The 12,843-nt window shown below is 46.4% G+C and overlaps 1 protein-coding gene across 1 annotated transcript in view; it reads right to left on the bottom strand.

Moving 5' to 3' along the window:
• PKHD1 (PKHD1 ciliary IPT domain containing fibrocystin/polyductin) overlaps positions 1-12,843 on the bottom strand; it is a 1,684,711-nt gene that overhangs the window by 1,265,604 nt on the left and 406,264 nt on the right. Inside the window, exon 28 of the mRNA XM_069236642.1 lies at positions 6,389-6,519. Within this exon, the coding sequence (XP_069092743.1) occupies positions 6,389-6,519 (131 nt within the window). The remainder of the gene's footprint in view (positions 1-6,388; positions 6,520-12,843) is intronic.

Genomic DNA, 12,843 nt, shown 5'->3' on the forward strand with positions numbered 1-12,843 from the left:
TGGGTGTTGAGATCAGTGTTCCAGTCCTTGTCAGTGATCCTATTCCAGTTTCAGTGTCTGGCCTGGTTGTGGTGCATGTGGATTGGACCGGGACGGGGATGCTGAACTTGATTAAGGTGGGGTCTGCCAGGAGATTGGTGTGGGGTCTTCCACTCCAGTGTTGACAAAGGTGGTGAAAGTAGGGTACAGGAGACGTCCGATGTGAGTAGGTATTTTCACTTATTGAGTGAGGCCCAGGCTTCCATGGTCTTCCATGAGTGCTTCTACGGTGGTGTCACTGTGTTCTTCCTCGTGAAAATGTAGGTCTGCAAGTAGGATAGAATTGCTAGCGTTGAGGGCGAATGGTTGAACGAAGTCCCCAATGGTGCTGGTGAAGTTGGTGCACATTCTAGGTGGTCTGTAGATCAGATTGCCACTTAGGGTGAAGTGAGCTGTCTTGTCGAGCTTGAACAACAGGTGTTCGAAGTTGGAGGATGATGTGTCCATGGAGGTGGTGCAGCTGATTGCATTTTTGTGGATATTGGTGATTCTACTTCCAAGTTTATGAAGTCTGTCTTGCCTTGTGATCTTGTAGCCAGGGAAGGGTGGCTGTGGCAATGTCAGGTGTTGATGCAACGTTTAGCTAGGTTTCTGTGAGGAAAAGTAGCTCTGGGGGCATTGTCGAGCAGCAGGTCCCAGATTTCGGTGGAGTTTTTAGTGAATGAATGGGTGTTGAGCAGCATTCGTGTGAGTGAGGATTGTTTTGTGGTTGGCTGCAGGACTCTGTGAGTATGAGAGAGTGGGGTGCTGGGTGCTGTTGTTATGGGTTCAATGAGTGATGGGTGTGGGTAAGTGCATTAAACTTTGCAGAAAGCGCAGATGAACACCCCTTCAGTATTCTGTGGTGCAGCGAGGCAGCAGCATTGGGAGTGGGACCTGGGGTTGAGGGTGTGATGGGCCGCTACAGGGTAGCAGCTGGAAGGAAGACCAGGGTTCCTGGTGCTGGGCATAGACCAGGCACAAATCGGCACAGACTGGCTTGCCTTTCGCACGCCTTCGGAGTGCCAAAGGCGTGCCTCCTGCATACTTCCACTGTGAGTCCTGTGGGGTGGATGGGCAGTGTCACTTCCTGTGCAAATGGATGATGGGACATCCAGTAATGGGAAATTCAGTGGGCACTTCCTGCGCAGTCCAGTCATCTTGCCTGGATTCCTATTTCAAAGACAGTTTTGGTGGGATTAATACAGTAGACAAATTGCTCACACAGATTTATAACACTACTATCTTAAATATGCGTTCCTTGATTTAGAATTCTGAAGAGGGTAGTGGAATTCAACAGTTCAACATTTTCAAATGGTTCTCGTTGTTTCTTCTCAAAGCGTTTCTCCAAGGAGAGTATCCTTTTCTACTGAAAGTCCTCCCACTTCGCTCAAAAGTTGAGCAGGCCTGTCTGGCTTCGGCTAAACATCTTTTCTGCTGAGGCCAATATCATAAGGGCCCTGCTATGTTGGTTACTTTTTTCTTGCATATTGTCAGCTAGGATGCGGAGCCACGCGTAGTGCGGGGTTCAGGTCACACTTGCCATGATCAAGCAGGGATACAACACAGGAAGCAGCAGTACAAGCCTCCCTCAAACACATACACACAAAACATGAACTCACGCAGAGAGAACAGATACACTATAGACAGTAATAAAGACAGGAGATACAAACAAACAGTTAGATAGAGCATGATTCCACCATACATAGACCACATAAAGCAAAGGAAGAAGTCACAATTGTTATTTACATGAACAGAAATACCACCAGCAGAGGTATTGCATGCTTCCAGAAATCTGTAACTGCCAGAAGGCACTATACTATTTTTAGTGTTTTAAAGCGGAAACTTTAAAATACACTGAGGCACATCACTTTCCCACACTGTGCATGTATGTTTGGCCAGCCGTCTCGGCCTGGCCAAACACACATGCGCAGTGTGCTCTCTCCAGCCCTGGCTGGGCGCTCCCAGCCAATCCTGACGCTGCTCTCAGCAGTGTCAGGATTGGCCGCAGGGCAGGCTGGGAGCCTGTGCCTGTCTGCAGCAGAGGAGCAGCGCAGGAGCAGAGAAGGTAAGTGTTTTTTATTTTTAATTTAATAATTTTAATGTTTATTTCTACCCCTCCCCTGCATGCCGCCCCGCCCCTTCCATGCCCCGCGAGCCTCTCCTGGGTGAAGGAAATGCCCCAATGGCATAAAATGTCAATATCCCATGTGGTCTCCAGTGCACATTTACGCCAAGGGCATGAGTGGTGGTAAAACTGTTTCTTTAGTTCTGCCACTGAAACTTTGAACTGATGTGAGGTAAGTAAACAGCGGCTTCATCCCTAAAAATATTGCGTACATGTGTAAAAGCCTATCTTGACATTAGCTAGACACTTATAAGTAGTCATTCTAGGCCTACAAGGCCTGCATGCATATTGTGCAAAAGTGGATCACACCTATATTTTGTCTGTTATGCCTTTGGAGTGACTGGATACAAATGCTTCACACGCTGTCTAGACTACAGTAGCAGTTACTATGGTAGAAGCCCACAGGTGAATATAAAACATGTTTCACGATTCAGCCTATTAAAATACTACAGTAATTATTAGTGATCTTCTGGTTATTTGACAAAAAATTAATTTAGTGATAGATATGATGTTTTCAAAAAAGCATTGCAACAGTAATTTTGTAAAATATGTTATCTCGGCCTGAAAGCAGTAATGAAATCAGTCTGCTAGGCACTCCCTCTTCAGTGCCTGTTTTTGGCACTCGTATGAGCTGTGAAATACTCTTCCGGAGAGAAAACTATAGTTATGGGCCAGCTGGAAAGAAGGCTGTGAGGATTAATTATTGGGCAGGTAAAAAGAAATGTCTGTGCATCTCATACTGTAGTTTAAGGTTGTGATACCCTCTAGTCTAGGGTTCGTCATTGATTGCCAAAGAACGTTCCCGGGATGATATGTAAAATACCTTTGCTACTTGTGCAGTGTCTTGAATGTGAGGGATCCATAGACAACAATCCCAGCTGCCCCACCACTTGCAAATGTGTGTGAAACACATATAGGGTCAGATGTCTCAAAGTACTGTTTTGCATTTCTTAAATAGAGAATTTTAAGAAATCGATATTTAAGAAATGCAAAATGGTATGTAAAAAAATAGCGATTCCCTAATAGTGATTCCCACAGAGTTGCAATCGCTACTAGAGAACCGCTATAAAGAAATGCACCTCCATTCGTCCCTACGGGCCTTCAGGCCCGTAGGTACGAATGTCTTTGCAATTCCTAATTTGTCAACTCCTTATAGGGGATCGTAAATTAGGAAATGCAAAACCAAGGGTTCCGAAGGCCTAAGGCCCCTCTTGAGGCACCCCAAAATGTAATTGTGCACATGTGAAGTGCACACATGCCCCAGGGGCACGTGTGAGCTAGATGGTACTTTTTAAAATGCATTTTTAATGCATTTTTTAAAATTGCACATGGTTACAACCAACTTGTAGTTGGTGGAAATTGCATTTCCTAAATGCCCAGTTCACATTTAGGAAATGCTTGATACATGTGCATAGAGAATCACAAATAGAAATTCCCTATTTGCCATTTAGGGAATCGCAATTTCCGATTCTCAAAATTTAGTCGTAATTTTAGGGAACCGCTATTTTAGCGATTCTTTTAAATTGCAATGTGAATGCCTTTCATTAAGTCTGTTTGGCTATTTTGCATTCGCAAACGGTGGAATTTTACAATTTTGCACCATTTGCAAATGCAAAATAGTTTGATACATCTGGCCCATAATTGCTTGCCAAGGTATAATTTCTAAGGCAAGGCAATTTCCTTTCAGTGTTGATGATATAGAGTTGCAGCGGGTACTTTCTCATAAATCTTTTTTGATTTGGAGCAACAATAAATTAATTTTACAAAGGCACCTTTGACTTGAATGTGTAATAGATGATGGCTGTTGGGCTTTTTTGCTTATGCAGGGTCATCCCCAATCTTTTAGCCTCCTGCCTCCTATTTTTTCTGACCTGTTCCTGTTGGCTTTTGAACTCTGAGCACTTTACCACTGCTAACCAGTGCTAAAGTGCATATGCTCTCTGTGCAAATTGTATGGTTGATTGGTTTATCCATGATTGGCATATTTGACTTACTAGTACGTCCCTAGTAAGGTGCACTAGAGGTGCCAGGGCCTGTAAATCAAATGCTACTAGTGGGCCTGCAGCACTGGTTGTGCCACCCACATAGGTAGCTCTTTATTCATGTCTCAGGCATGCCATTGCAGTGTCTGTGTGTGCATTTTTTAACTGTAAGTTTGACTTGGCAAGTGTACCCACTTGCCAGGCCTAAACCTTCCCTTTTCTTACATGTAAGGCACCCCTAAGGTAGGCCTTAAGTAGCCCCAAGGGCAGGGTGCAGTGTATGGTTAATGTGTTTTGTATGTCCTGACAGTGAAATATTGCTAAATTCGTTTTTCACAGTTGCAAGGCCTGTCCCTCTAAAGTGTAGATTCCCTTTGGGAGCAAATGGACATGTTGAGTTTGGGGTCTCTGAGCTCACAATTTTAAAATACATCTTTTAGTAAAGTTGATTTTAAGATTGTGTGTTTGAAAATGCCACTTTTAGAAAGTGAGCATTTTCTTGCTTATACCATTTCTGTGACTCTGCCTGTTTGTGGATTCTCTGTCTGGGTCAGTTTGACAGTTGGGCTGGTTGCACCTCACACTAGACCGTGACACAAAGGGAGCTGGGGTGTAGTCTGCATTTCCTGATGAGCCATCTGTGCTAGGAGGGCGGGGAGGAGTGGTCACTTACACCTGAAAGGGCTGTGTCTGTCCTCACACAATGTCGTCTCCGACCCCCTGGTGAGTGTCTGGGGCCTGGCCTGGGAAGGGCAGGATTTCACATTCAAAAGAGACTTTACTTTGAAGAAGGCCTTCTTCAAAGGAGAAATTGGGTATAAGAAGGGCACCCAAAACCACAGACTTTAGAACACTTCTGGAAACAAGAGGAACCTCTGCCTGGAGAAGAGCTGAAGAGCTGAGGAGAAGTGCTGCCTTGCCTGTGACTGTGCTTTGTGGAGCTATCCTGCAGTTGCTGCTTCTGCCAGAGTAAGAGAGCAAAGACTGGACTTTGTGTGCCTTCCATCCTGTGAAGAAATCTGCAAGGGCTTGATTTAGAGCTTGCCTCCTGTTGTTTGAAGTCTCAGGGACAGCAAAGACTTCTCTCCGCCAGCACCTGGAGTCTCTGGAGAGACTCCTGCTCTGACAAGTGGTGCTCTATCCAGTCCCTGGGCACTTGAAAGGAAAGCTGGAGGAACTCCAAGAAAATCGACTTCGGATGACTTCGGACCGACGCCGCTGCTGAATCCGGTGACACCGCCTGCAACCGACTCCGTGATCTTCGCTGGAACGCTGGAGTCCGCGACTCCGTGGAAGTTGCCGCAAAACGTTGTGATCGACGCTGCTCGAAGTGCGCGGATTCAACGTTTCACACAGACGCTGCGATCCCCGAGTTCGCGCATTGACTTGTTTTCACTCTTCACTAAAGGTACTGTACTTGGGGGTCTACGTGACTCCGTGTCTGGCGCCGCTGGTGTCGGCTTGTTGGGAACGTCTCCGTCACGACGCTGTGTTAACACCTCATCGAAGCATTTTGTGTTTCTAAGCGCTATTCTTGAGTTTCATCTTTAAAAATTCATAACTTGACTTGTGTATGTCGGAATTTTGTCGTTTTGGTCTTGTTTTGTTTCGATAAATATTTCCTTTTTTCTAAACCTGTGTTGTGTCATTTTGTACTGTTTTCCTTAAGTTGCTGTGTGTGTTGGTACAAATACTTTACACCTAGCACTCTGAAGTTAAGCCTACTGCTCTGCCAAGCTACCAAGGGGATAAGCAGTGGTTAGCTGAGGGTGATTCTCTTTTACCCTGACTAGAGTGAGGGGACTTGCTTGAACAGGGGGTAACCTGACTGTCAACCAAAGACCCCATTTCTAACAATGGCGAATACCTGTCTTACATATATATTTAAAATAGTACCAAAGGCTCATTTTATTTTGGTAAACTGCCATTGTGTATTCATCAAAGAATGAAGGTACCTCACTTTGTTTAAACTAAATAACATTTTCATTTTGAAGTGAAACTTAGAATTTATTTAAAAAAAATGTGATTAGATGAAAGAAGCTTGCTTAGGGGTAGTTCAATGGGTGGTCTAATTGGTTGCATGTTTCAATGAAGATGTATCTAAAACATTTCCTTTAACCTCATTGATGTAATTTCCTAGTGACTCAATATAGAACCATACATTAGCTATAAATCAAATACTCAGAATGTAAAGAAATATGTCTCAAAGAAGGGAGAATTGAAAATGAGGTAAATGCATTGTGGAATACAAAGAACTTACTTTAGGAGGGAGTCTGCACACAATTTGTGTTGCGTTATTCATTTTTAAATCTACCAAAGCCGGCTGAGACCCAAAAAACACTTCTTGCACTTCTTCCAGGCTCGTGCCTTCCAGGGTGATCCAAGACCCTCCTAAAAGTAAAAGGGTATCATATTATGTGCACAAAATGTGAAATAAATACAATATTTGCAGCAGAAATAATCACAACTGATGACTATGATTGGAAAACACCAAATTCCACAGAGTTTGTCAACTCCACAAATACTGGTTAGGATGAACATCAGACACTGCAAAGGATTCCAAACATGCAACACTAGTAACTACATCCTCACACCACTGCTGGAAAAGACAAAAATACTTGCATTTCCACTGCCCACTGTTCTGCTGCAGAAAATATCCACAGATCTGCTGTCCCACTTCTGACTCCTCTGGTAATAACTTTTTCTGACATCTACAGTCTTTGCCGTCTAAAAATTACTAGGAGAATATTTATACTCGTATAAAAAGATTACAAATATGCACTAATTACTTTATTTATAGTGTGGAGTGAACAATAGCTCTGGTGTTTGAGACCTGAAACTACGTTCTATGTAGAATGAAAAAGGTTAGACTTATGCACTAATTATTAGATATATTAATAGTGCCTGTGTGTGAGCATGAACTGTGAATCCTTAGCTCAGACAAATTAATGTAGGGCTGAGTTGGGATATAGTAGGAATATCACTTTTACAAAAATGTTGTAAATTTCCAATCAAGGTATTGAGATTTTATAAAAAATAGCCAGTTGGTGCATACATAACGGACATGCCACTAGCCCTGCCTTGATTGTAATAACACCAGAGTACACTCTGCTGTTTGAGTCTTTAATCTTTACATTTTCTGTTACTCAAGATGTAACTCTATTGTCCAAAGGTGGATCATGAACTTCCCTTGGGGGAAATCTGTTTTCTAAGCCTTACACAGTACTGCACCAATTCTTTGATTTTTTGATTGAGTAAGAAGTTGGGTGCAAGAGGGTGTAACACCAATCCTCCCCCCCCCCGCCCCAATTAGAATTTGGGCTCTCAACACGACAATTTCTTTGATAGCAGAAACTGAATTTCAAGCATACTGTTTGCATCCCACAGAGTCCACCCACTGAGGACACCTGTCACTCTTCGATGGAAAACACCTCAGTGGTACTCATGTTACCAGTCTAATATGCATAAATGCCACACAACTGACTTTGCCACCTGCCTACAGAAGCACAGTGGTGTCAAAATTCACATTAAATCACTTGATTTGTCACTTCAAAGGTAATTCTTTTATCAACTTCCAAAGTAGGAACTGCAATATCCTACTGGACAGTTAAGAGGATGTGACATCATGTGGCCTTTGACCTCCACTTTCACTCACATACACACACATTCACACATACACACACACTCTCTCACACAAACAAACTCTCACCCGCAAGCATGCACACAATATACTTTTTAAAGTATTTTTACTTACCTCAGCTGCCACCATGGATGGGCCACATTCCCAGTTAACTGTTGTGAGAAAACAGGGCTGATTGCAGAGGCCCCCTAACTTTTTGCCCCCATTTTCCACTTTTTGCTGGTGTTTTCCTGACTCTGATGGTGCCCTGGGTACTGCTAACCAGTCCCAGGGCCTGTGCTCTGTGTAAAATGGATATGCAAATTAGGCTAATTATAATTGGCTAAGTTAACCTACCTATAAGTCCCTAGTATATGGTAGGGCATGTAGATTTAGGGACGACAGCATAGGTGGTGCACCCATAGGTGCACTGCTGAGGTGCCCAGTGTCATTGTAAAGGCAGGCCTGCCTTGCTGGCTGCTTTTAAATTAAAGTTATATGCAAATTCGACTTTGGAATTAAAAGTAGTTCCAAAGTCTTAAACTACCTTATTTTTACATATAAGTCACCCCTAAGGTGTGCCCTATGTGCCCCTAGGGCTAGGTGCCATGTAACTATAAGCAGGGACTTTATAAAAATAGTTTTATAAGCCCTGGTGAGGTAAAAACAGCCAAATTCGTTTTTCCCTCATTGTAGTAAATGGCCTTCATAGGCTAGAAGGGGGAGACTTTATTTTAATTTTTAAAGTCTCCTTAAATGATGCATACCAAGAGTTTGGTATCAAATTAATTGTTGTAATAAATCCCACAACTTCCAGTTGTGGGCTTTAATATAACTTGTTCAGGTAAAAAATTTTAAACTTTACCTGAAAAGTTGCCAATTTCAGCCCTGCATTGTTTTCGCTGCTGTGCTCTGATTGGCCAGCCTTGAGCAGCTTGGCCAAGCTGCCTTGATGAGGTGTGAAGTGGCCTGGCTTCACACAAAGGAATGTGCCTGTGGGAGGGAATCTCCCCTCAGCAGATGGTGAGGCAGGAAGGGGGAGGGCTGCCAAACTGGTCTTCAAAGGAATAGAAGGACATTTGGAGCAACCAGCAACACCCCCACATCCTGCAACCCCAGACAACTAGGTGCCCCCTTGATTAGATTAGGAGAGGGCACGAGAGGGGTGTGTTTATGATTTTTAGCCACACCAGTGGGTGGGCCCAGCCAGATGTAACCTCCAAAAATCAGATTCAGCCATGATGGATTTTTAGAGAATGTTGCCTCCTGGGATTGATTTTTGCCACACTTCCCAGGAAGTGGTCATCACAGGGGGAAGGACCCTGCACCTGATTGGAGAACCAGGACCCCCCTGCTTTTCACCCAGGAGCAAGGATAAAACTGGCAGACCTGCACCCACACCTCAGTTCCCTACCACATCCAACAAGGAAGAACGACAGAAGAAGAAGGACTGCCCTGCTGGACCCCTGGCCTGCACCTGGAACCTGCACTCAGAAGGACTGCACCAGCTGCACACTTGGGCTTCACCACAAGAAGGACTTTGCCTGGCTTGAACTGGTTCAAAGAGGGACTCCCTGTTTGCTACAGGTGAAAAATTGCTAACCAGAGTCCCCTGCACCAACTCCTGAAGAAAGCGACCAGCTGACCACTGTCCAGTGGCCAAAAAGGAGTTTGCGCCAGGTGCATTCTGGGAGTTGTAGTCCGCACCCCCAAGGACCATCTCAGAACTTCTGGACTCTTGGGGTGAGCTGTGGACCCCAAAAGAACCTTAAAAGGACATCTGGGAGAAGCCCCAGAAGTTTGGAGAAGTTTGGACAACTTTTGAAAAAAAGCTCCATAGAGGGACCGACCCGCCGCGGCAACTCTAGCCGGCTTGCCTCAACCGTGACCCGGCCTGATTTGCTGATTCGTCCCGGTAAAGAAAAATCTCCAAAAAAGAGACTAAGTCCGAAGGTAAAAAGTTGACCGGGACCTCCCAGCCAGCGTATCCGAGGAGGGCTCCATGGACGTCGGATCAAGATCCAGGTTTACCCCAGTCGAAGGATTTTCACCTCGAAAAAACGACTAAGTCTGAAGGTAAAAATCTCCACCAGGATTCCAGCATCGCGTATCCGGAGAAGGGCTCCAGGAGGTTCGATTGGACTGGCAGGTTCGTTCCCGCTGAAGAAAATCTTTAAAAAAAAGACTGAGTGTGAAGGTATACTTTCAACCTAGGCCTCCCGCATCCTGTAGCCGAGCAGGGCTCCATCGCGGTCGGCCTTAAACTTTGACTTTGCCCCAGTCGAGGTGCAACCAGATGACCCGATTGGCGCTTTTTGTTTCTAGGCGCTAAGAAAATAATAATTCTTTAAAAATTCATATCTCCGGTTCCCCTTATCCGATTTTATTCGTTTTGGTGTCATTTTAATGATACAAATATAATCTATTTTTATAAATTGGTTTTGGATTTATAAACTGTTTCCCGTGTTTTATTTAATTACTGTTTTGTGATATTTGAATGCTTTACACTCTGTCTCCTAAGTTAAGCCTTGACGCTCGTTGCCAAGCTACCAAGGGTTGAGCTGGGTTTAATTTTACTGAGACCTAACTGGACCTTAGTGGAGGTTAGTGGCCTATTGCTAAGTGTAGGTACCTACCTGCCCTTACCAATAACCCATTTTCCAACAACTGTACACCATTTTTACTACCCTAATAGTGAATAATGTTCTATTATTCACTATTAGGGTAATACAAATTGACAGAAAACAGAATAGAGCCCCAACTGAGGTCCCTAAGGACGAGCTGCCCCTGTGTTCCTGGCACTGAATTTGCCACCCCTTAAGCCAGGGGTCACAAAGGCAGCTACGACCCCTGGCGACTCCTAAATAAAGGCCATGGAGCTATCACACAAAATATGTTTTTGTCTGTGGCCCGGGCACCCACAGAGAGGTAGACTTGTGCATCCGTAAAGAGATGCCGGTTTTTAAGCCTGCCCTGAGGTGCGTGAGTCAGTTTCCTTCACCCACGTGTCTACAATCATCTTAGGGATCTGACCGAGATGAGGCTGGTGTGAGCTCGGCAAGGGGAGACATTACAAACAGTTGAGAGTGAGTGAGTCCATCAGAACAGGGGGCACTGGAACGACATGGATCTTTAATCCACACAATTATTCCTGAGTGGCCATACACCAATAAAGAAGGCTAGCATAGGATGCATTTTGATTGGCTGCCCAGCTCCTCGGTTTCTACCCGGGAAGCTGCTGATCTTTTGGAGGGGCTCGCGGAGAGAGAGACTCGCTCTAGTCTCTCCGTGGGTTCTTTCGGGAGAGGGAAGTGACAATGTGGGACAGGATAGGTTTAAGGTAAGTGGGGGTGGGTTTTAGGGGTTGGGAATAAAAGGGGTTGTGGGGGGAGGGAACGGCCTCTTTTCCGCACAGCCCATCGCGTGGTTTAGGTTTTGGGCCCGTGGGGCAAGTTACATTTTGTAAAGTCAGGCAAGTGGCAAGTTTTTCGTTTAGGGGGAGGTGCTGGGGGACAGATTTCACTTAGTTTGTATGCAGCGGCCAGGCGTTTATCACGACGACGACGACCGCTTTACTTAAATTACAGCGAGTTGCGGGCCGACAAATGACTTTACATTTACACTTTGTTCGGCACGCGAGAAGCGGCCGCGCCTGCGCCATGGCAACCAGCCATGACGCTGAGGCGGTAAAGGCAATGCTTCGCGTATTAGGCGAAGCCAGCTGATCCGACCTCCTCAGGCCTGGAGTTTTGGACCAGGCCTGGGTCGGAATGGTATGGCCGACGCGGAGCGCGTCTGGCCGGGTAGCGGCAGTTGTGGCCGCATGCTCTTCCCCAGAACGGGGTAAAAAGCCCAAAAAAGCGGTGGTGGGGAGAGCACGAGGTGCGGCCTCCCCCACCAGCCAAATGGATGAAGGGGAGGGCCCCACCATTGCAACTGAACAGCAGGAGGAGGAGGCAGCAGGAGAACAGCAGGGGGGGGCAGCAAAGGAAATCAAGAGCAGCCAGTGGGGGGAGGAACCCCCTACAGGAACAAGGGGACCAGGAACTTCCGGGCTCAGTATGGAATTGGCCCCCATGGACCTGTCCCTTCATAGAGATGGGGCCAACACAGCAGGCACCACTGTGCCAACAATAAAAAAGAAGGGCAAGGCCCCCAAATAGGGAGGAGGTCCAGGTAAAGGCAAGGCAGGTACTGTGCAATCCAAGATGGCTGTGGGGAATGGAGCGTTAGTGCCCCCAGCGGGCCTGGAACAGGGTAGCCCCAGGCAAGGCAGGCTCGACATGAGCGAGGCATGGGATTTGAAGTCCAGGATAAGGGAACAGCGCCGCATAGTAGCAGAAACGGAGGACAGGTGGGCCCAACTGTGCATGAAGCCTGAAGTTGCTGGGGCAAGTGGCAGACAACTAAAGAGGCCAGCTGAGAGTGCAGGGAGCGCAGGGCCCACGCCACAGGCAGCAGGTAGGGGCAGCTGGGTTTGGGTACCGCAGGTAGAGAGCGGGAAGGAACAGGAGGCTTGTGCGGCCGGAGGATTAGGCAGCGTTGTGGGTGCTAGTGGCGCACACGGCCACGATTGGTGAGGAATGTCAATGCCAATGCCGGAGGTTGGCAGAAAGAAGGTGATGCCAACGGGGCGCAACACAGCCTCAGCACGTTGGTCTGAAGCACTAGAGGGGCCTTCGGTGGCTTTCTCTACACCGCAGGATTGGGGGCAACGCAGAGATGGTGTGCGCCATGTGGGACAGGAGGATTTTTCGTCGAATTACATGATGATGAGCGGTGGTGCTGACAACAGGTTGGAGATGGGTGAGGAGGATGTGTTGGAACTCGATTATGATGAAGATCTGGATGAATGGGATGATGGGGAGATTCGGGAGGCAGAGGTGAGCAGCGGGAGAGGGAGGGGGAGAGGACGCAGGAGCGGCGCAACCCCTCTTTCCGCTCCTATTTTGCAGGATCGTGTAATTGGTGGTGAACAACAAGAAGGGCGGCAAGGGCCGACAAATTGCTGAGGGTCCCGGAAGGTTTTGCGTCCTTTGGGGGCACAAGGAAGAGGTAAGGGGCAATGGTGGTCGGTTTGGGGGTATGGTGTGGGT

The sequence above is a fragment of the Pleurodeles waltl genome, chromosome 5 (genome assembly GCF_031143425.1).
Source record: "Pleurodeles waltl isolate 20211129_DDA chromosome 5, aPleWal1.hap1.20221129, whole genome shotgun sequence".
NCBI classification, from domain to species: domain Eukaryota; kingdom Metazoa; phylum Chordata; class Amphibia; order Caudata; family Salamandridae; genus Pleurodeles; species Pleurodeles waltl.